Source organism: Pinus tabuliformis, chromosome 4_2 (assembly GCF_031772625.1).
Source record: "Pinus tabuliformis cultivar Carrire ecotype Pingquan chromosome 4_2, CPIR1, whole genome shotgun sequence".
NCBI lineage: Eukaryota > Viridiplantae > Streptophyta > Pinopsida > Pinales > Pinaceae > Pinus > Pinus tabuliformis.
Genome location: NC_142304.1, coordinates 1158699224 through 1158720015, shown reverse-complemented (window position 1 = coordinate 1158720015; position 20792 = coordinate 1158699224). Strand labels below are relative to the sequence as shown.

The following is a 20792-nucleotide window of genomic DNA, read 5'->3' as shown; positions in this document are numbered from 1 at the left end:
GATGCTACCCCAAATCAACAAATGTCCCATCCTCCTGTGCCATAGTTTGTTCAGCTCCTTCCTGCTACTATTGTCCTTGCCTATCAGTGCCATTGGAGAATCAATCTGCAACCTATATAACCTGTTGCTTCTAGCTCCAATCTGTCTCACCTTCTTCCAGCTAGAGTGTTTGACATACACTTTCTTCCCTACAAAGTGTACATCGTACCCCTTGTCCTGCAACTGGGACACTGAAATTAGGTTCATACCCAATCCTGGCACATGCAATACATTAGTAGCACTGGTGCTGGTTCCTGTTTCAGTTTGAAACTCTATGGTGCCTCTCCCTACCGGAGTACATTTAGTTTTGTTCCCCATAGTGATCTAGAAGTCCATCTACTCCTCCTGATAGCTAGAGAAATATTCTCTAACTCCCGTCATATGAGATGAAGCTCCACTATCAATATACCAGATACCAGATGATGTTGAACCTGACAAGCACACAAATTCATCTTCCAATCTGGAAGACAATTCTGAGGCTTCCTGATTGCTGATTCTATCCATGACTTTTCTGTGTTATTTCTCCTTTTCTATGTTTTTGTTGCTGCAAAATGTTGCATCCTAGCTGGAAATCTGCTCTACAAGTAAACTGCTGCAACTCCCTCTACCTCTGGTAATCTTCGATCTGGAAGATTTTATTCTCTGTCGACTCTCTCAGAGAAATATATTTTCCTCAAAAACTGACCCTTTTGGCCCTAAGGGACTGCGCTGCCTCTAGAGGGTTTCGAACTGCTGCCTCTACAGAGATTCGAAATTCTCTTTCCTTCTGCTATTGAGCTCTCCGGCTTACGGCAAATATCGAAATAACTACACTACAGCGTTCGCAAATTAAATACTAAGGAAAAATAAATGCAAGGAAAATTAGAGAAATGCTAGTACACATATAAGCATATTAACACAGTTATTTTTGGACAATCGTCCCTGGAAAAACCCAATGTGGGAAAACCAGTGCAGCAGATGAGGGTTTCTTTATTATTCTTTAGCAGTAATTCATGTACAAGATATCAGACAACAAAAATAGAGAAAGAAACACTGAGAGAAATTTAGTATTAAATTTCTCACTCTCCATAGCGATTCTCTAACCCCGAAACAGCCCCTCTGCCCTTACACTGGTCTCACTGCGTCATCCTCTGTGCAGTGCCCTGATGAATTGCGTCCTCTCTCACGCTGACCCTTCCAGAATTTATCCTGCACTCTCAGACTACTATTGATGCCCTCTCTCTCTCCCATGCAACTCACCCTCTAGCTCTATCTTCTCTTGTTGAACTTCAGTCACTGAGAAAATCGATCTGCCTGGACAACTAAGTATCTGTGCTGGTGTGTTCTCCATCTACCCATCAACTTCTTATAATCTTTTGTTGGAGCACCAACAGCCAAGATTAAAACATAATCGATGGCTCAAACTAATTCCTTGTCGATCTGTGTGAGTTTCTAGATGATTCTCACCACATCTCAATTAATATTTATTAATTAACCATATTCCCTAAGTTTAGACTTAGGAAATAATTTAAAAAGTGGTTAATAATCTAATTGAGACACTTCTGGGTCAAATTTCTAGAAACGATTTCTGGGTTTTAGAGAACTCATTCGTTCTAGCCTCTCCACAAAGTTTCGTGGATAGAACACATCCGATGCTACAAAAAATTTACACTCCCTCTTAGTGAAGAAAGTGTTCTAGTGTTGATGCTCGTTGTAGCAACACCCTATCTCTGCATCATCTCCTATCACACTGTTGATGTCTGGCTGTTGCTTCCCACCAACTACTGCACAACTCTGATATGTGTTGCATCTGTGTTGTTGCTAACCCTGTTGAACTGTTGTCGACTACAGCATCTGCATTGTAACTCCTTCTCAACTGTTGTTGCTGAGAATCTATTGAAACGGATTCTCCACCATACCCATATGTTCTCTGAACTAGATGAACTTAGCTCTTCCTAGAGCTTTTGTGAGTATGTCTGCTACCTGATCGCCTACGGGGACATACTGCAGCTGCACTGCCCCACGTTGAACACAATCTTTGATGAAATGACATATGATATCAATGTGCTTCGACCTATCATGAAATATTGGATTCTCAGAGAGTTCCTAACCCATATGGCTTCGCACAAACTCACCAGCAATTTCCTAAGCCATATGGCTTCGCACATAGCTATGTTGGCCACCATATATTCTACTTCTACTATGCTCAGTGCTACTGACATCTGCTTTGTGTTGCACCAAGAGAGCATCCCTGATCCAAAGTTGAAGCAGTACCCGGAGGTATTTTTCTTGTCCACTGAACTACCTACCCAATCTGCATCTGTGAATCCTCTCAACCCGACGTCATCTCCTCGAGTATATTTCAACCCAATCCCGATTGTTCCACGCACATACCTGAGAATGTGCCTGAATGTTGCCCAATGTACCCTCTTCAATTCCACCACGAACTGGCTAAGGGTATTGACAAGGAAGCAAATCTCTGGCCTAGTGTTAACTAGATACATGAGTGACCCAATTAGTTGTTTGTACAAGGTGGGGTCGACTTCCTTGTCACCTGATGCATATATCTTCTTCCAGTTGGTAATCATTGGTGTTGCCATGGGTTTACAGTCTTGCATTCTGAATCTCTTCAGAATTTTTGCAGCATATCTCCCTTGCCCAACAAAGATCTCCCCATTCTTCTGCCATACTTCCAATCGTAGAAAATAGTGCATCAACCCCATATCCTTCATGTCGAATTCTGTTGTAGGGTTCCTTTTGCAGTCCTTTATGAGCCTTGATGATCCAATCAAAAACAAATCATCTACATATAAAACCATAATGAGAGGCTCATTCTCCACCATTAGATATTAGAGATTGAGATCTGCATCACTCTTGATGAATCCCAACTTCTGCAAGTAACTGTCAATCCGACCGTACCATGCCCTAGGTGCCTGCTTGAGCCCATATAGGGCTTTCTTCAATCTGCATACATGAGTGTGTCTCTCATGAGTTTCGAAGCCTTCAGGCTGCTCTATGTATACCTCTTCTTCTATCACCTCGTTCAAGAATGTTGTCTTGACGTCCATCTGGTGAATTTCCCATCCCATTTGTGTTGCTAGGGATATGACGGATCTGATAGAGGTATATCTGGAAACTGGGGCGAAGGTCTCCTCATAGTTTATTCCTTCCTTCTGTGCATACCCCTTTGCCACGAATCTAGCCTTGTACTTCTCCACACTGCCATCTGCAGCGTACTTGATCTTGTAGATCCATCTAGAACCTACAACTGATCTGTCTTCTGGACGAGGCACTACCTCCCAAACATCATTTGTCATGATAGAGTTGTATTCTTCTACCATGGCATCCACCCACACCTGATGTTGAGTGGCTTCCTGAAAACTGGAAGGTTCTGCAACCTGAGCTACCAAGGCTTGATATCTGTCAGGCTGCCTGCGTTGTCTTTTGTCTGTCCTGGGAGCTCCGACAAACTCCTCTGCGTCTCTCAAGGTTTGGCGCACTTCCCTACTAGCTCTACCACTGGTGGTGGGAGGTTCAGTCAATTCCTCCTCCTATTCCTGTTGCTCCATCTGCTGAGAACTTCCTGGATCTCCTACTCCTAAGGAGATGTTGGTACTGGTCACTGTGCTTGACCCCTGCGACTGTCCTCTTGCTTGTCCAACTTGTTGTCCCTGTTGCTGGACTAACAGAACCTCTGCTGACTGATCTCCTGCAGGTATCTCTCAAGATTTTCTAAAAGCTCCGTCTTTCATGAACTTTGCATCTCGCCTTACTACAATCTTCATACTACTATGAATGTAGATCATGTATGCCTTTGAGGTTTCGTTATATCCTACGAGGAACCCCTTCTCTGCAGTCTAATCTAACTTACTTCGTTTTTCATTTGGGATGTGACAGTAGACCACACTCCCAAAGATTCTCAAATGACTTATTTCAGGCTTCTTCCCTGTGAAGACTCCTTCTAGCGTTTTCTTCCCCAATGCTCTATGAGGAGTTCTGTTTTGAATGTACACTGCTGTGTTACATGCCTCAGCCCATAGAAATCTAGGCAAATCCTGGTCATATAACATAGCCTTTGCAGCCCCAACTATTGTTTTGTTCTTCCGCTCCGCTACTCCATTCTGCTGAGGGTTGTATGGAGTTGTCCATTCTCTTTTGATGCCCTCCTGCGCACAAAAACTTGTGAAGTCTTTATCAATGTATTCTCCACCGTTATTTGAATGCAACACTTGGATCTTTTTCCCTGTCGTGTTCTCTACGAGTGCCTTGAACTCTCTGAATCGATCAAAGACCTCATCTTTGGTCTTTAGAAAATAGATCCAGGTCTTCCTGGAATGGTCATCAATAAATGTGACAAAATATTCACTTCCACTAATAGCTTTGGTGGACATAGGGTCGCAAATATCTGAGTGTATCAATCCCAACACGCCTTTTGCTCTATTATCACTTATGGGAAATGTTGCCTTAGCGTACTTCCCAAGTACGCAGCCTCTACAAACGTCGTCGTGCTCAATATTGAGAACTGGAACACCTGTCACAGTTTCTCTAAGCATACTAAGTGCTCCATGGTGTAAATGTCCCATCCTCTTGTGCCATAGTTCGTTTAGCTCCTTCCCGTTGCTATTGTCCTTGCCTATCAGTGCCATTGGAGAATCAATCTGCAACTTATATAACCTATTGCTTCTAGCTCTGATCAGGTGCTCATGTCCTAAGTGTCGTAAAATGCTCAAAATTTAAAGTGCTTAGAACTGGTTCAAAGTTGAATGACTGGAAAGTGCTCGTCTTCCCGATTCCGGCGCTGCAAACGGTTCGAAAAACGGTCGCCGTATGAGGAAGTTATGGCAAAAAGAAGAATTTGTCCATAACATTAGAAATTTTAATTTTTCAAAAAAAAATTAAAAAAGGAATATTCTGCCAGCACGAAATCCGAGGCAACCACCCAAACATTAAATGTAACTACAGTTAAGTTGGCGGAATTTTGGCAGGAGCGCCAAATTTGGCGGACCCGCCATAATTGGCGGAGCTATCTGGAGTTAACTAAAGTTAGCTGGAGTTTTTCTAGGGGCAAACTGGAGAAACTTTAAATGGCCATAACTTTGGCTAGGAAAGTCGGTTTTGGACGAATTTTTTTTTTTGGGGTATTTTCGACCTTCTGAAGCCATTGGTGCAGGTCTTACAGCCATCTGAGGTCATTTGCAGAGGTTTTGGAGCCGTGAAAGTTCTAGGAGCCACCAGGGCCCAGTTTTATGAAGACTGGATAGGGTTGCAGGTATCCATTGGAGGTGATCCAATAGTCAATCCTGAAGGATTCAAGTGTTCTGAATCCATTTTTACCATCTATTTCTCCTGTAGATGCTTCTATTCAGCTGTATTTTCAATTTGAGCATTTAATAAAAACAAGGACAAGCCCGGTTGGGAGCTTTGGACCTAGCAGACGTAGCCCTGGAGGGGGTGAACTGCTTTATCAACTTCTTTTGCATTTGTGGTTGATTTATTTTGCAGAACAAATTCGTTTTAATGTGTTAAACAGTAAAAGGAAATAACTCTGTTATGCTTAAATGGGTCATAAACAGCTGAAAATTTCATGTGTTTTCTTTCTGCAAGACATGGAAATCTTTTAAACATGTTTAATTCTGAATTGAATACCTTGCAAACAAATTTCAAGTAGTTTCAAATTCAGATCAAGTTGGTATCAGAGCTCAGGGTTTTTGTGCAAAGATCTTCTAACTGTCTTGCAAAGTATTGATGCTTACCAGGTTGAAACTTAAAAGAGGGGAAGGACAGTTGACTAGAGAACGAGAGAATCCTCAGTCAAGGAAGGCCAGAGAGCCATCACCTCCACCTTCAATTTCACCCTCAAGAGTCTCAGTAGAAGCTTCAAGGATGTCTGAACATGAAGGAGAAATTCCTACAGAGACAGATCCAAGAGAAGAAGAAAGAGTCTTCAGAAAGGCTTTCTTGGACCTCACTGAAGTGGTGAGGATATTGTACCAAGAAAGAAATGAGAAATTGGCTGGAGAAGGGTCCAAACATCCACATGAAGGAGAGGGCTCTTCAGGAGGTAAGAAGGATGATGATCATTCCAAGAAAGGTCATGGAGGAAATGGTGATCCACCACCCCCATCTTCACCTTCTTCCTCTTCATCTTCGTCTTCTTCTGTTCATAAGCATAGATCCTCTGGAAAAAGTCCTTTTTTGAAGCTTGATGTAAAATTCGAATTACCTATGTTTAATGGTGAAGTGAATGCAGAAAAGCTTGACAACTGGATTAGGCAGTTGGAAGTTTACTTGAGGATCCAAAATATGCATGATGATGCCACAAAGATTCAGTTGGCTTCTTTGAGAATGGATGGAGCAGCACTGGTCTGGTGGGAGGCCAAGACTAAAGAGGAGATCAAAAAATTTGGTAAGGTTACCTTAACATGGCCTGAATTTCTGTTAGCCATTAAAAAACAGTTTTATCCTCTTGCTCACATGCAGAAGGCCATTATGAATTGGCAAAATTTCAGACAACTTAAGGGTCAGAGTGTCCAAGACTACACCCAAGAATTCAGGAGAAGAGCTCTCTTGTTAGGGGTAGATTTACAGACCCAAGAAACCTTGTTGAAATACATCGGTGGCTTGCATAGCTACCTTAGACACACCATCTTGATGTTTAACCCTACTAGCCTGGACGAGGTTTGTGTCCAAGCTACCCATTTAGAGGCAAGGGGAAAAAACACATTTGAAGAGGGTAGAAACAAGCCCCCCAAGGGGAAAAACAAAGAGAAAACCTCCAAGGGAAAGGGCAAAAAGAATGCATCTGTCAAACAGGAGAGTGAGAAGGTGATCTGTAAACACTGTTCTAAACCAGGCCATGAGGAGAAAAACTGTTGGAAATTATATCCTGAAAAAAGACCTCAATTTAACAAATCCAAAGGGAAACAGAAAACTGTTGCTACTACATCTACACCACAAGATTTAGGGGAAGATTCAGGTGATGAAACCAAAATTGCAGCCATGGGTTTGAAAAACTTGAAGGGAAAAGAAATTGAAACTCAAGCCAGCACTAGTACCTCAAACTGCCATGTACAAGCTCCTAATGAGGAAGAAAGAATTGAACTGTTTCATGTGAGGGTGATTTCAAAACATACTAAAATTGACACACTTTCTGATAGTGGGTCACAAGCAAACCTTATATCAGAGGACTTGGTCAAGCAGCTTAAACTTGAGACCGTTCCACATCCGAAGCCATATCCACTTGGATGGATTTGCAAGGATGCAAATTTACAAGTTTCAAGAAAGTGCACATTGCGCTTTGCAATTACTGCACATTTTATTGACACAGTTGAACTTGATGTGGTACCTTTTGATATAGCAGGAATTGTTTTGGGAAGTCCTTACTTGTTTGACAGGAAAGCTATCTTTCATCGCCATGAAAACAAATATCATTTGTTCAAAGATGGCAAGGAGTTCATTGTTAGAGCTCATCGCAAGAAGACAAATATAGCGATGGTGAATGCAGGACAGGTAAAAAGGCTGGTCAATTCAAGTAAGAATTTTGTTCTTCTTATGATTAAGCCCAAGGTTGATGTGAATCATGAGTCATTTGACAATTGTGATCCAAAACTTAAATCAGATCTGTATGATGTAGTTGATGCATATCATGAGATGTTTCAGGAGCCTACAGGTTTGCCTCCTAAGAGGGAGATTCAGCATGAAATCCATTTGCATCCAGATTGTCCTCTTCCAAACATCGGCATGTACCACATGTCTATTATGGAGAATGCTGAAATAAAGAAGCAAATCAAGGACTTGTTGGACAAGGGTTTCATAAAGCCAAGTACTTCGCCATGTGGGTCACCGATTGTATTGATTCCAAAGAAAGATGGCACTTGGCATATGTGTGTTGATTTCAGGGCCTTGAACAAGATAACGGTAAAGAATCGTTACCCACTCCCAAGGATAGATGATTTGCTAGACCAGCTGAAAGATGCGCGATATTTCACTAAGCTAGACTTGCGCAGTGGATATCATCAAGTAAGAATTGAAGAAAGTGACATTTGGAAGACAGCTTTTAAAACCAAACAAGGACTCTTTGAGTGGCTTGTGATGCCGTTTGGTTTGTGCAATGCACCTGCAACTTTCATGCGGGTAATGGATGATGTCTTGCGTCCTTTTCTTGATGATTTCGTTATTGTCTACTTAGATGACATCTTAATTTTCAGCAAGTCTAGAGAAGATCATGTCATGCATGTTAGAAAATTACTTGATGTTTTGAAGAAGAATCAGTTATTTCTTAAAATGTCAAAATGTGAATTTGGAAAGACTTCTTTGGTTTATTTGGGACACATAGTAGGAGGAGGCGCTTTGAGAATTGATCCTGCTAAGATTGAGGCTATTGTGAAGTGGCCTACTCCCAAATCCATAACAGAGGTAAGAATTTTTTTGGGTGCAGCTCAATATTGGAGGAAGTTTATCTCTAACTTCTCTTCTATAGCAGCTCGTATGCATGCAGTGACAAGTGTGAAGCATGCTTTCCAATGGAGAGGCAAGCAGCAAAAAGCTTTCGAATCTTTGAAAGAGAAGATTAGTTCAGCTCCAGTCCTTGCATTACCGGATTTGAGACAGCCATTTGAGATACAAACTGATGCTAGTGATTATGCTATGGGCCCAGTTCTTCTACAGCATGGTAAGCCTATTGCTTTTCATTCTGAAACTTTTAATGGTGCTGTTGTAAATTATCCTACATATGATAAGGAGTTGTATGCGTTGGTACAAAGCGTCAAAAAGTGGAAACACTACTTGATGGGCGAAGAAACTGTTATACATACCGACCATCAGCCCTTACAGTACTTGCAATCACAAAGCAAGTTACAACAGTCACGACACTTCAGATGGATGGGCTTCTTGCAACAGTTCCATTTGGTAATAAGGTATAAGAAAGGTACTTTGAATAAGGTTGTTGATATGCTTTCAAGGCCTATTATTGGTGTTGTTACTTTACTTAAGAATGATTCCATTGTACATGATAGTTACATAGAACAATATGCATCTGATGATGACTTTAAAGATGTGTATGCTAACTTGAGTAAAGGGAATCATGTAGAGGAAAATGACTATCACATGCATAACAATTTGCTGTTTCATTTGGGCAAGTTGTGTATACCACAGGGGGAGAGGATAAATGTCATAAGAGAAGCTCATTCTTCTCTTATTGCTGGCCATTTTGGTGTGAGCAAAACAGTTGCACATCTACAGAGGTATTGCTATTGGCCTCGCATGGTAGATTCTGTTTCAAGGTTCATAAGAGGTTGTTCATTATGTGCTACAAGCAAGCCTAGCAACAGGAAGCTTGGTTTGTATACTCCTTTGTCGGTACCTTCTAGACCATGGGAGAGCATCTCTATGGATTTTGTAGGAGGTTTGCCAAAATCTCGAAAGCAGCATGATTATTTATATGTAGTAGTTGATCGTTTCAGCAAAATGTGTATACTTATGCCTTGTAAGAAAACTATAACTGCTGAACAAACTGCTGAATTATTTTTTCATCATGTATGGATTCACTTTGGTTTGCCTACTTCCATTATTAGTGACAGGGATTCCAGATTTGTGGGGAATTTTTGGTCCAATCTATGGGAGATGATGGACACAAAGTTGAAGAAAAGTACTGCTTTCCATCCGCAAACAGATGGACAAACCGAAGTTGTGAACAGAACCATTGTGCACCTCTTGAGAGGTTATTGCAGCAAGCATCCCAAGCTTTGGGATGAACATTTGCACTACATACAGCATGCTTACAATCGTGCCAAGCACTCTTCCACAAACACCTCACCGTTTGAAGCTTGTTTTGGTTACTTGCCAAAATCACCTCTTGATTTCATTCTTGAGAAAGATGTTGCCATTGAGGGACATAGTGACATTGACAAAGCTCGTTCATTCATTGAAAGAATTCAGCAAATACATCAGCAAATTCAAGAACATCTTGAGAAGAGTCAAGGCAAGTACAAGGAAAGACACGACAAGCATAGAGTCGATCACAAGTTTCAAGAAGGAGATGAGGTATGGCTGTACATTAGTAAGGAAAGGATGCAAGGAGAAGGTAAAAAGCTGAAGCCTATTTGTTATGGTCCATTCAAAATCCTCAAGAAGGTTGGAAATAATGCTTTTCAATTAGATTTGCCTTCCTACATGCAAATGTATTCTGTTGTCAATGTGGAGAACTTACGTTTGTATGAACCTCCTTTGATTGCTAATCATGAAAGTGTTGTTCAGCTGCCATCTATAGAAGATTTCTCGCCAAAATTCTTAGATGAGCTGAAAGAAGATACAATCCTTGACAGAAGGACACGCACTTCAAGGAGGGGCAGTGTAGATTATGTTTGGTTGGTTTCAAAGGCAGCAAACCGAACAAGGCAAAGTGGATGGAGGTGGACAGAGTGAGGGAGTTGTACCCTCACCTCTTTAATAGGTAGTTGAAGGCTTTTGGGGTCCAAAAGCTTCCCAATGGGGAGGCGTGATCAGGTGTTCATGTCCTAAGTGTCGTAAAATGCTCAAAATTTAAAGTGCTTAGAACTGGTTCAAAGTTGAATGACTGGAAAGTGCTCGTCTTCCCGATTCCAGCGCCGCAAACGGTTCGAAAAACAATCGCCGTATGAGGAAGTTATGGCAAAAAGAAGAATTTGTCCATAACATTAGAAATTTTAATTTTTCAAAAAAAAATTTAAAAAGGAATATTCCACCAACACGAAATCCGAGGCAACCACCAAAACATTAAATGTAACTGCAGTTAAGTTGGCGGAATTTTGGCAAGAGCGCCAAATTTGGCGGACCCACCATAATTGGCGGAGCTATCTGGAGTTAACTAAAGTTAGCTGGAGTTTTTCTAGGGGCAAACTGGAGAAACTTTAAATGGCCATAACTTTGGCTAGGAAAGTCGGTTTTGGATGAATTTTTTTTTTATTTTGGGTATTTTCGACCTTCTGAAGCCACTGGTGCAAGTTTTACAGCCATTTGAGGTCATTTGCAGAGGTTTTGGAGCCGTGAAAGTTCTAGGAGACATTAGGGCCCAGTTTTGTGAAGACTGGATAGGGTTGCAGGTATCCATTGGAGGTGATCCAATAGTCAATCTTGAAGGATTCAAGTGTTTTGAATCCATTTTTACCATCTATTTCTCCTGTAGATGCTTCTATTCAGCTGTATTTTCAATTTGAGCATTTAATAAAAACAAGGACAAGCCCGGTTGGGAGCTTTGGACCCAGCAGACGTAGCCCTGGAGGGGGTGAACTGCTTTATCAACTTCTTTTGCATTTGTGGTTGATTTATTTTGCAGAACAAATTCATTTTAATGTGTTAAACAGTAAAAGTAAATAACTCTGCTATGCTTAAATGGGTCATAAACAGCTGAAAATTTCATGTGTTTTCTTTCTGCAAGACATGGAAATCTTTTAAACATGTTTAATTCTGAATTGAATACCTTGCAAACAAATTTCAAGTAGTTTCAAATTCAGATCAAGCTCCAATCTGTATCACCTTCTTCCAGCTAGAGTGTTTGACATACACTTTCTTCCCTACAAAGTGTACATCATACCCCTTGTCCTACAACTGGGACACTGAAATTAGATTCATACCCAATCCTGGCACATCCAGTACATTAGTAGCACTAGTGCTGATTCATGTTTCAGTTTGAAACTCTATGGCATCTCTCCCTATTGGAGTACATTTAGTTATGTTCCCCATAGTGATCTGTAAGTCCATTTGCTCATCCTAATAGCTAGAGAAATATTCTCTAACTCCTGTCATATGAGATGAAGCTCCACTATCAATATACTAGATCCCAGATAATGTTTAACCTGACAAGCACACAAATTCATATTCCAATCTAGAAGACAATTCTAAGGCTTCCTGATTGTTGATTCTATCCATGACTTTTCTACGCTATTTCTCCTTTCCTTCTTAACGCTAATTTTGCTGCTGCAAAATGCTGCGTCCTAGCTGGAAATCTGCTCTGCAAGGAAACTGATGCAACTCCCTCTGCCTCAACTAATCTTCGACCTGGAAGATTCTATTCTCTATCGACTCTCTCAAAGAAATAAATTATCCTCAAAAACTGACCCTCCTGGCCCTAAGGGACTGCGCTGCCTCTAGAGGGTTTCGAATTGTTGCCTCTGCAGAGATTTGAAATTCTCTTTCCTTCTGCTATTGAGCTCTCCGACTTACGATCTGTGCTCTGATACCATGTGAAAATTCCGAAGTCTAGAATCCTACTGTAGTAACTGATATTATCTCTTCTATTTGTTAAATAAATTAAACAAATTATTTGCAGTTTCTTACGGCAAATATCGAAATAAATACACTGCAGCCTTCACAAATTAAATACTGAGGAAAAATAAATGCAAGGAAAATTAGAGAAATTCTAGCACACATATAAGCATATTAACACAGTTATTTTTGGACAATCGTCCCTTGAAAAACCTAATGTGGGAAAACCGGTGTAGCAGATGAGGGTTTCTTTATTATTGTCTAGCAGTAATTCATGTACAAGATATCGGACAGCAAAAATAGAGAAAGAAATATTGAGAGAAATTTAGTATTAAATTTCTCACTCTCCACAGCAATTCTCTGATCCCGAAATGGCCCCTCTACCCTTACGCTGGTCTCACTACGTCATCCTCTACACAGTGACTGCGCAATGCCCTGAGGAATTGCGTCCTCTCTCACGCTGACCGTTCCAGAATTTATCATGCACTCTCAAACTACTATTGATGCCCTCTCTCTCTCCTCTGCAACTCACCCTCTAGCTCTATCTTCTCTTGCTAATCTTCAGCCACTGAGAAAATCGATCTACCTGGGCAACTGAGTATCTGCTTTGGTGTGTTCTCTATCTACCCATCGACTTCTTCTTATAATATTTTGTCGGAGCACCAATAGCCAAGATTAAAACATAATCGATGGCCCAGATTAATTCCCTGTCGATCCGTGTGAGTTTCTAGATGATTCTCACCACATCTCAGTTAATACTAATTAATTAACCATATTCCCTAAGTTTAGACTTAGGAAATAATTAAAAATTGGTTAATAATCTAATTGAGACACTTCTGGGTGGAATTTACAGAAACAATTTTTGGGTTTTGGAGAACTCATTCATTCTAGCTTCTCCACAACGTTTCGTGGCTAGAACACATTCGATGCTACAAAAAGCTAACAAATATGCCTCACAAGAAAGGAGGCAGTTTTAGGAGGCTGGATGTTGCCCATTGAGGGGCCCCACCGCACTTTCCCCCCCCCCAACCAAAAGGGGTTTTTGATCATGATTTTGAAGAAACCTTTGACCCTGGAATATCCACAACGTCTACATTTGGAGAACGCTTGGGGGTTAGCTTGCATATCTTGGGAATGTCACGGAGGATGCTTATTTTGGAGAGTCTTTGGAGGCTAGATGTTGCACATTGAAGCGAATTCTTTGCCAGGTTTTGTCTCAGTCATGTTTGCCTTCATCTCACCACAACTAATCCTTAGGTTGAGGGCAGTCCTCTAGGGACATTCTCCAATAAGGTTTGGCTTTATGGCTCGCCACAATTGCTTGAGAGAATACTCATCCTCTACATGCTAATCACTTTTACCCCCTCCTCTCATAGGACGGGGTAAAAGGTCCTGAAATTAGGAGTTTAAAGAGAGACAAATATTAAAATTAAACTTTTAATTTAAATTTAAAAACTTAGACAAATTAAAAATTAAACTGTGTCAGAACAACTCTGCACAATGCAATTTACAAGGCATGTACATGCTGTACAAAATCCATACGGTACAATACAACAAGTAGTTGCTGTCCCGCTGTCTGAAAACTGCTTTTCTGCTGCCTGGAACTCCGTGCACAAAATTTGTGTATGGTCTGCCATGAAATACGTGCCCTAGATCACCCTCCTTGCTGCCCCTATAATTTTCTCCTGCTGCAATTTTTTTCCTTCTTACTCTTCAGCTCAAACCCTCACTTGTTCATACAATGTGTGTCTCGACTCTCTTCCTCTCCCTAGATTTGCTTTTATAACTTCTCAATGACCAAAATCCTATATCCAAAGTGATTAACGATCAAGATCTAATCTTGATCACTTGAGATCAACGGTTGTGACTTAATCTCTCATTGACACAACTTAAGTCACCTTTTAATCATTATAAAGTAAAAGTCACTTTAACTTTATAAAATAAAGTTAATATCTAGAGAGTACCTTTTCAGACACTTCCACATGCTAGACACAAAGCCAATGTAGAAGTACCTGTCCGAGCTACAACTTTCAAAACAGACAAATAATGTGTCTAGCCCAGGTGGGGGGGATACCAGAACATAGCACATGATTAAATAAATTCTCCTTTGTTGGACATGTATTTAAGCTTGTGCTTCATGAATATCTTCAAGTCATTTCCAAAATTATCTGCATCTTAAAATTTCAGCAACTTGCTTTTAAAAAAATATAATAGAAGCAGTATGATTTTTTTTCATAAATAGAAAAGCAGGTCCCTTGTGATGATATCATCTTCAATGCACAAACAGTGCCCTCCATATCACAACCCAAGCAGCGAAATTGGGCAGAAGAAAAGTGCCCTCACCATGCAGAATCAGCCATCTATGTTTGAAAAAGAGGCCCTCTATCTTTCTCAGAATGTCTTGTTTGTCTTATGTGTAGCACTGATTTGGAGACTTGATTCTCCACACAAGTAAATCTGAAAATGCATAACATCCTTCTCAAAACATCACTGAAATGGAGCTAATTTAGTGATCTTATCATGCCAATCTAAATAGATATAAGAGGCCTTATCTTCTCCTATAATCCAGCACATTCGTTACAGCTGATTTTGGCTAAGTTTAGCCTCACAAATTTACCATATCTGCTGCTTCATAACTGTTTCTTTGACAGCGTGAAGCTGCTGAGTGACTGCCAATCTAAAGCTGAATTTGTTCATTATGAAAGTGATATCTTTATTTTTTTGTTTCGTTTTTGGAGTCCCATAAATAGACTCTTCATGTGGTTGTTTTTCCTTCAAGAACGTCTCAACTGGCACACTTACCAAGAAAGAAAGAAGGTCTAAATTTGCACATTTTCCAAGGCTAAGATATGCACAAAAGAGATCCTATTTAAGCACTAAAAACAGAGATCTTTTGCTGGCATCATTACATGTTCCTCATCATGTTTAAAACCCTAAGAGATTGGACGTTGTTTGCATGCTTTCATGCAAGACACCAAATTAAGATGGAAGGCAGCACTCCTCTTCTGGTCTTATCCATCCACCAAACATAGAAAAAGGGAGTCCCATAAATAGACTCTTCATGTGGTTGTTTTTCCTTCAAGAACGTCTCAACTGGCACACTTTCCAAGAAAGAAAGGTGGTCTAAATTTGCACATTTCCAAGGCCAAGAAATGCACCCTCCTTCACTTGTTTATTCACTAAAAAAAGCACAAAAGAGATCCTATTTAAGCACTAAAAACAGAGATCTTTTGCTGACATCATTACATGTTCCTCATCATGTTTAAAACCCTAAGAGATTGGACGCTGTTTGCATGCTTTCATGCAAGGCACCAAATTAAGATGGAAGGCAGCACTCCTCTTCTGGTCTTATCCATCCACCAAACATAGAAAAAGGGAGTGCTGCCATAGTTGTAATGGGTTTGTAAGCCTAGCTGCCTCCCTCAAATGTTCCAGGTATTGATGAAGGTTAAAGAGACGAGGGTACTAGTGTCATCTGAATTTCCAAACCACGTCTAAATATATCTTGTATTAGGCACTGGTCAGATGATATCACATACAAGCATCAGTTGTAGCACAATTTATTTGCATGCATTTCTACTCAGATTTCATTTCTATATTTAAGACTGTCCACTTTTGAGCACTGTAGTTGTTTAAGATTTATGTTCATTAAAAAAAACATTAGCTTACTCTTATCACAAAAAAAAATTAGCTTACTCTTATCACGATGCAGAAATCCTGCATTTCCCTAATCTAGGAGTATTTGCAATGAGCAAGATTGGCTTACAACATTCAAATCAGATTCCTTTGACTAGGAAGTTGCAAGTGGGGATTATCTAATCCACCAAAGTCACCTGTGACTTGCACCTAATCCCAACTGTAATCGCAAGCACAAGCAGCCCATGAGGAGCAAACATGCCACTGGGAAGACTTGAACCCTAGAAGAAACAATAACAATCATAGTATTCAAAACCGGAACCAGTGACCAGACCGGTCCACCTAATAAACCAGGTTTCAAACCAGAACCAATCAAACCAAGACTGGTTAGATCTCAATAAACCGATTTTAAAAAAACACATGAAATAATTAATTTTTAATGAAAAAACTATTTTTAAGATTTAAAACCATGATTCCAAACCAACAGAGACAAAATATGCAATTTTTTCTCATATATATACCATTTAAAGGTGAAGATATCAAAATGGCACCGAGTGCAATACATATCAGCAACAAAATATATAATCAATGAGGCTCTAAATGGCCTCTAGAGTCCAAAAACAAAGCCTACAAGCTATGGGGCCACTGGCCTACTACAAGTCTACATATTAGTGATCAACATTATCACTTGAAACTTCTCATCATGATCAAACTCAGTTGGTTGAGTCTCGACTCTCAAACTTTGCAACTGCTTGAGTCACAAACTTCTCAATTGGTTGAGTGACTTGACTCTCAAATTTCTGAAGGTATTATGCCCTAATATGCCTTATTACTTCATTTGGTGCTCTACATGGATTTACATGGCCTCCTACCCCAGCCAATTGTTGCTTGAACCTATTAATACCCCCTCCTTCAATAGATTTTTGGCAATATTTGCATATCATTTTGCCATCAATCATATCACAATGAGCCCATGCATTATCCTTGGCTTTTGGAGGCATGGTGGCTACTACTCAGCCCAAACTCTCTGTTGTTCCACTACTCCAGCAAAAACTCAACACTCTCCAAGCTCACAATGAAGCTCACAAAAACTCCAAATGAGATGTGTGAGGCAAATGAAAGGGGAGACATCCTTTTAAACTGTTTTTGGAGGGAAACAGCCCCTAGTTTCCCTCAAAACCACTTGAAAAACCATGAAACAGCCTTCCATTGGGTCCGTGGCCAGCCTGGCAATAAACTGGCCGGTTTATTACCGGTCAGGCCCAAAAGTTGTGGGTCCGCTCAAAAAAATCGGTTTTTTCAACCAGTTCGATGGTTGGGGCTAATGAAAGGGCCGGTTTGACCGGTTTATGGTTTGAACTGGCTGGTTTTGAATACTATGATAACAATGCCCCACTTAAACTGACCTGGCAAGTTCCTGTTGAATCATATTTGTATTTCAATGTTTGACATTTGTCTATTTAGGTATATCCATGCTAAGGATGGTTTGGACATTTTTCATCAGCACCAGAGTTAAACATATGTTCCTTTATTTTGTTACATGCTTTCAAATAATGTTGACAAAATGATGTTATGAATCATGACTACAACAATTTACACTGGTAGAATGAAGATACTCCATATTAGTATAAAAGGAATATAGGTGCATTTAAAGAAGGCAAAGCCTCTTTTTTACTTTGTGCTTAAAATTGTGACAAAAGAATAAACAGATGTGGTACCCTTTTCCAAACTTTCATAAATATTGCAAGCCAAGCTAAATCTGTGGTTCACTTACCATTCTCTTATAAAATAATACTTAAATATGGGACAAGCTGTAATCAAGTGACCATTAACCTCACAAATATGAACACTACTTACCACAGTAGATGAAGAATCCACGCTTGAAAGATGACCATATAGTGGCGCCCTTGGATTTGCAAACTTTAGTAATTCTGAATTTGCAAGGATGCAGGGAAAGTCTAAACCACCACCAAAAAACATGATCCTGATATCGGTTCTGATATTCACAACACGAGCAAATATAGTTCCACTACAGGTCGACCACAGGCACCATCTTCCTATGGACCTATGACACTGCTTCTTCTTGCAGGTCAAGTAGTCAGGATCTGCTAACAAAAATTGGAACTACACAAGAAAAAGGGAAACAAAAATAAACTAAATATACATGGAAAAAGTCAAAGGCACACTCAAAAAAACTGTTATCCAGCTACTTAGAACAATTCAAAGCTTAAGACCTGCTAGGAGCTCAGATGTCCCCATAAGATAAGCAGGATGGGATCAGAAAAGCATTTATTTGGTTCATGGACTGAATGCACCTAGTTTATGACAGCCTCCTAGCACTCACCTTCAAAGGATATTGACATAAAAGTGGAAGACTTGCAACATCTCCAGTCTCAACGTACATTCTTTTGACTCCAGGACAATATGTATCACTGAGTCACAAAAAGCTATTAGCATAGCAAGTATAAAATACATCCTTTTACTTGAATGATTGAGAAGCTAACTATTTCAAGTTGAAATCAAAGGATGACGGTAATGCAGTATAATGGATGTTATAATGCTATGGTAAATCATAAGGACAGGTGACAAAAACTAGAAGGGAAAGTCCCTGAGGTGTAATCGCAGAAATCATAGCGAGCATTTCAACACTTTTAGCAGGGTTTCAAATCCTATTGTGGGCATACTAACTCTCTATATTCATTATGATAGGTTTCCATGATGATAGTTAATGAATTCAGCTGTCTAGTATATATAGTTAAAGAACTATGTTCCTAAACAACATTATTATGATGAAAAAAGCAGCAGCATTGAAAGTGCCGAAACATTGCATTTATTTTAGTGCATGATGAAGATGAAAAAAATGCAACGTGATGAGGAAAATAAAGTACATGACAAATATGTATAGGGTGAAAGCAGTAATTCGTTCAGTTCAGCCCAGATGTTAGAAAAATGAAATTCAGACACATTTGTCAGAGTGAACCACAATGAATCTATTGACCTGTTTGAAGAAGCTGATAAAAGGGGCCAATGCATTAATTTGTATCTCAGATGAAAAAATGACAGAAATGCATTACTGAACACATAGCCTCGATGCTGGTGAAATAGAGGATACCCAATCAATTCAAATCCATGTAAAAGATTAGAAAATTTTGATAAAAGTCACAAATGGATGAATGCTACAGAAGCTAGACAACAAACAAAGGAAGAAGAACAAGGGATCAGCATCAGCAAAATATGAAATATAACATAAGATAAGATAATTTTATTAATGTCCAACAAGTGACCATAAACAGGTCAAAGGAATTGCTAGGCACATCAGAAATACTATGTAGTAGGAGTGCGAGTGTGGATCCTAGAAAATCATATCTAACCTTTGAGGTCATGTTACCGCTCAAACTAATAGGGGCCCTAAAAGGAACTCCTGAAGGGGCAACTGCTAGATCAAGGGCAACAATGGAGACTTAGCCCACTATCACCTCAATTAAGACTCCTTACTCTTTACGGACTTTCACTGATGGGAGGAGACCTGGTATATGGAAAGTCACTTGTGAAGGATGAATCAACAAATGAATGTGAAGTGACCTTAATGATCCTTTTCCTAGAAGGAGGTTAAGAATGGAGCTTGTTTGCTCTTCAAGTAAGGTACAAAGCTTTCTAGGAGAAGGAGGTAAGGATTTAGGGGCTAGGGTTAAGGAATATGCCTTGTAAAGGAGTTTCCCAATCCCTAAAATCCTTATTGAACTTGGCTTCCCAAGTGGTTCTTGAAGAATTGACTTTTCAAAGGTATGGGACCACACGGGACAAAGTGGACCCAAGTTAGGTTAAGGAGAGGGAGTTTAGCAACCAATGATGACTTTAACCTACATAAGGAAGGGAAAAGGATCAAAACAAGAATTTCCACTTAAAAGTGTCAAATTGATCCTATGAGGTGCTAGCCTAGCAAACAACAAGGCAAAGTTTGATCTCAGAGCTAGGGCTTGGGATATCTCACAATCCCACCATCGAAATTTCTTCAAATTTGGAGGATACCTTGAGGACACACCAGCACAGTAGAGGCTAGGAGATTGAACTTTTTTTGTGGCTACTTTGTCGGGAAAATGATGCCCTAGGTGGCCTACCGTGGCTAGACCTAGAAAAGAGGGGAAAAAGTTTAAGGTGATCACTTTATGTTGGACCAGTGCCTAATTCCTGTTGGGGATATGGGGTCAAGAAGAATTATGAAGAAGGATCTCGTTTCTAGCTCAAGCAAGCTCTAAGGGCAACTTCGTCCAATGTTAGGGTAGAAATTTAAAAAAAAAAAAGAACAAAAACAAAACAAAAAAGCGACCTTAAAGTGTTTATGCTTCGCTTGTAGATGAAGATGGCTTATCAAGATAAATTCAATCTCTAGGGCAAGTCATTCAGCAAACATGGCCCATACATAGAGATATGCTATATAGAAACATAATTCCACAATGAAGCAGTAAATGCATGCAGCAATTAGCCCTAAAATAGCGAAAATCCCATGATCAATGTATGTGACAAAGTAAAAGAAAATAGCATCAAAGTTGTACTTACATGTAAGAGAATATATCCAACCATCAATACATTTGCCAATAAAGAAGCTCCAAGATAAGAAAATCCAATCCAAACATCAAAATTCATCCATGCTCCAATTTGTCCTCCAAGAAAGAAATGTGAAATTCTCAAGAGAGAGAATGATCCAATCCAAAGTGATGATACAAATGAATTCATGTCTCTCCTATTTATACACTCATTAGGAGTTTGAATTACCTAATTTGAGCCTACATTAGCCCATCAACTAAAATAATGTGCAAATAACTATCTATTGGTGACAAGCCCACAAACTAGCTCATAAATAAAATAATAAGCCTCCCAAGAGGTCTAATAATCAATAA

General features: G+C 39.8%; 1 protein-coding gene across 1 annotated transcript in view; it reads right to left on the bottom strand.

Moving 5' to 3' along the window:
- Window positions 1-20792, bottom strand: part of LOC149173782 (putative inactive purple acid phosphatase 27) — a 199382-nt gene that overhangs the window by 162063 nt on the left and 16527 nt on the right. Inside the window, exons 2-3 of the mRNA XM_089428007.1 lie at window positions 18239-18326; window positions 17752-18018 (exon numbers count right to left, since the gene is read on the bottom strand). Coding sequence (XP_089284133.1) covers window positions 17752-18018; window positions 18239-18326 — 355 coding nt within the window. The remainder of the gene's footprint in view (window positions 1-17751; window positions 18019-18238; window positions 18327-20792) is intronic.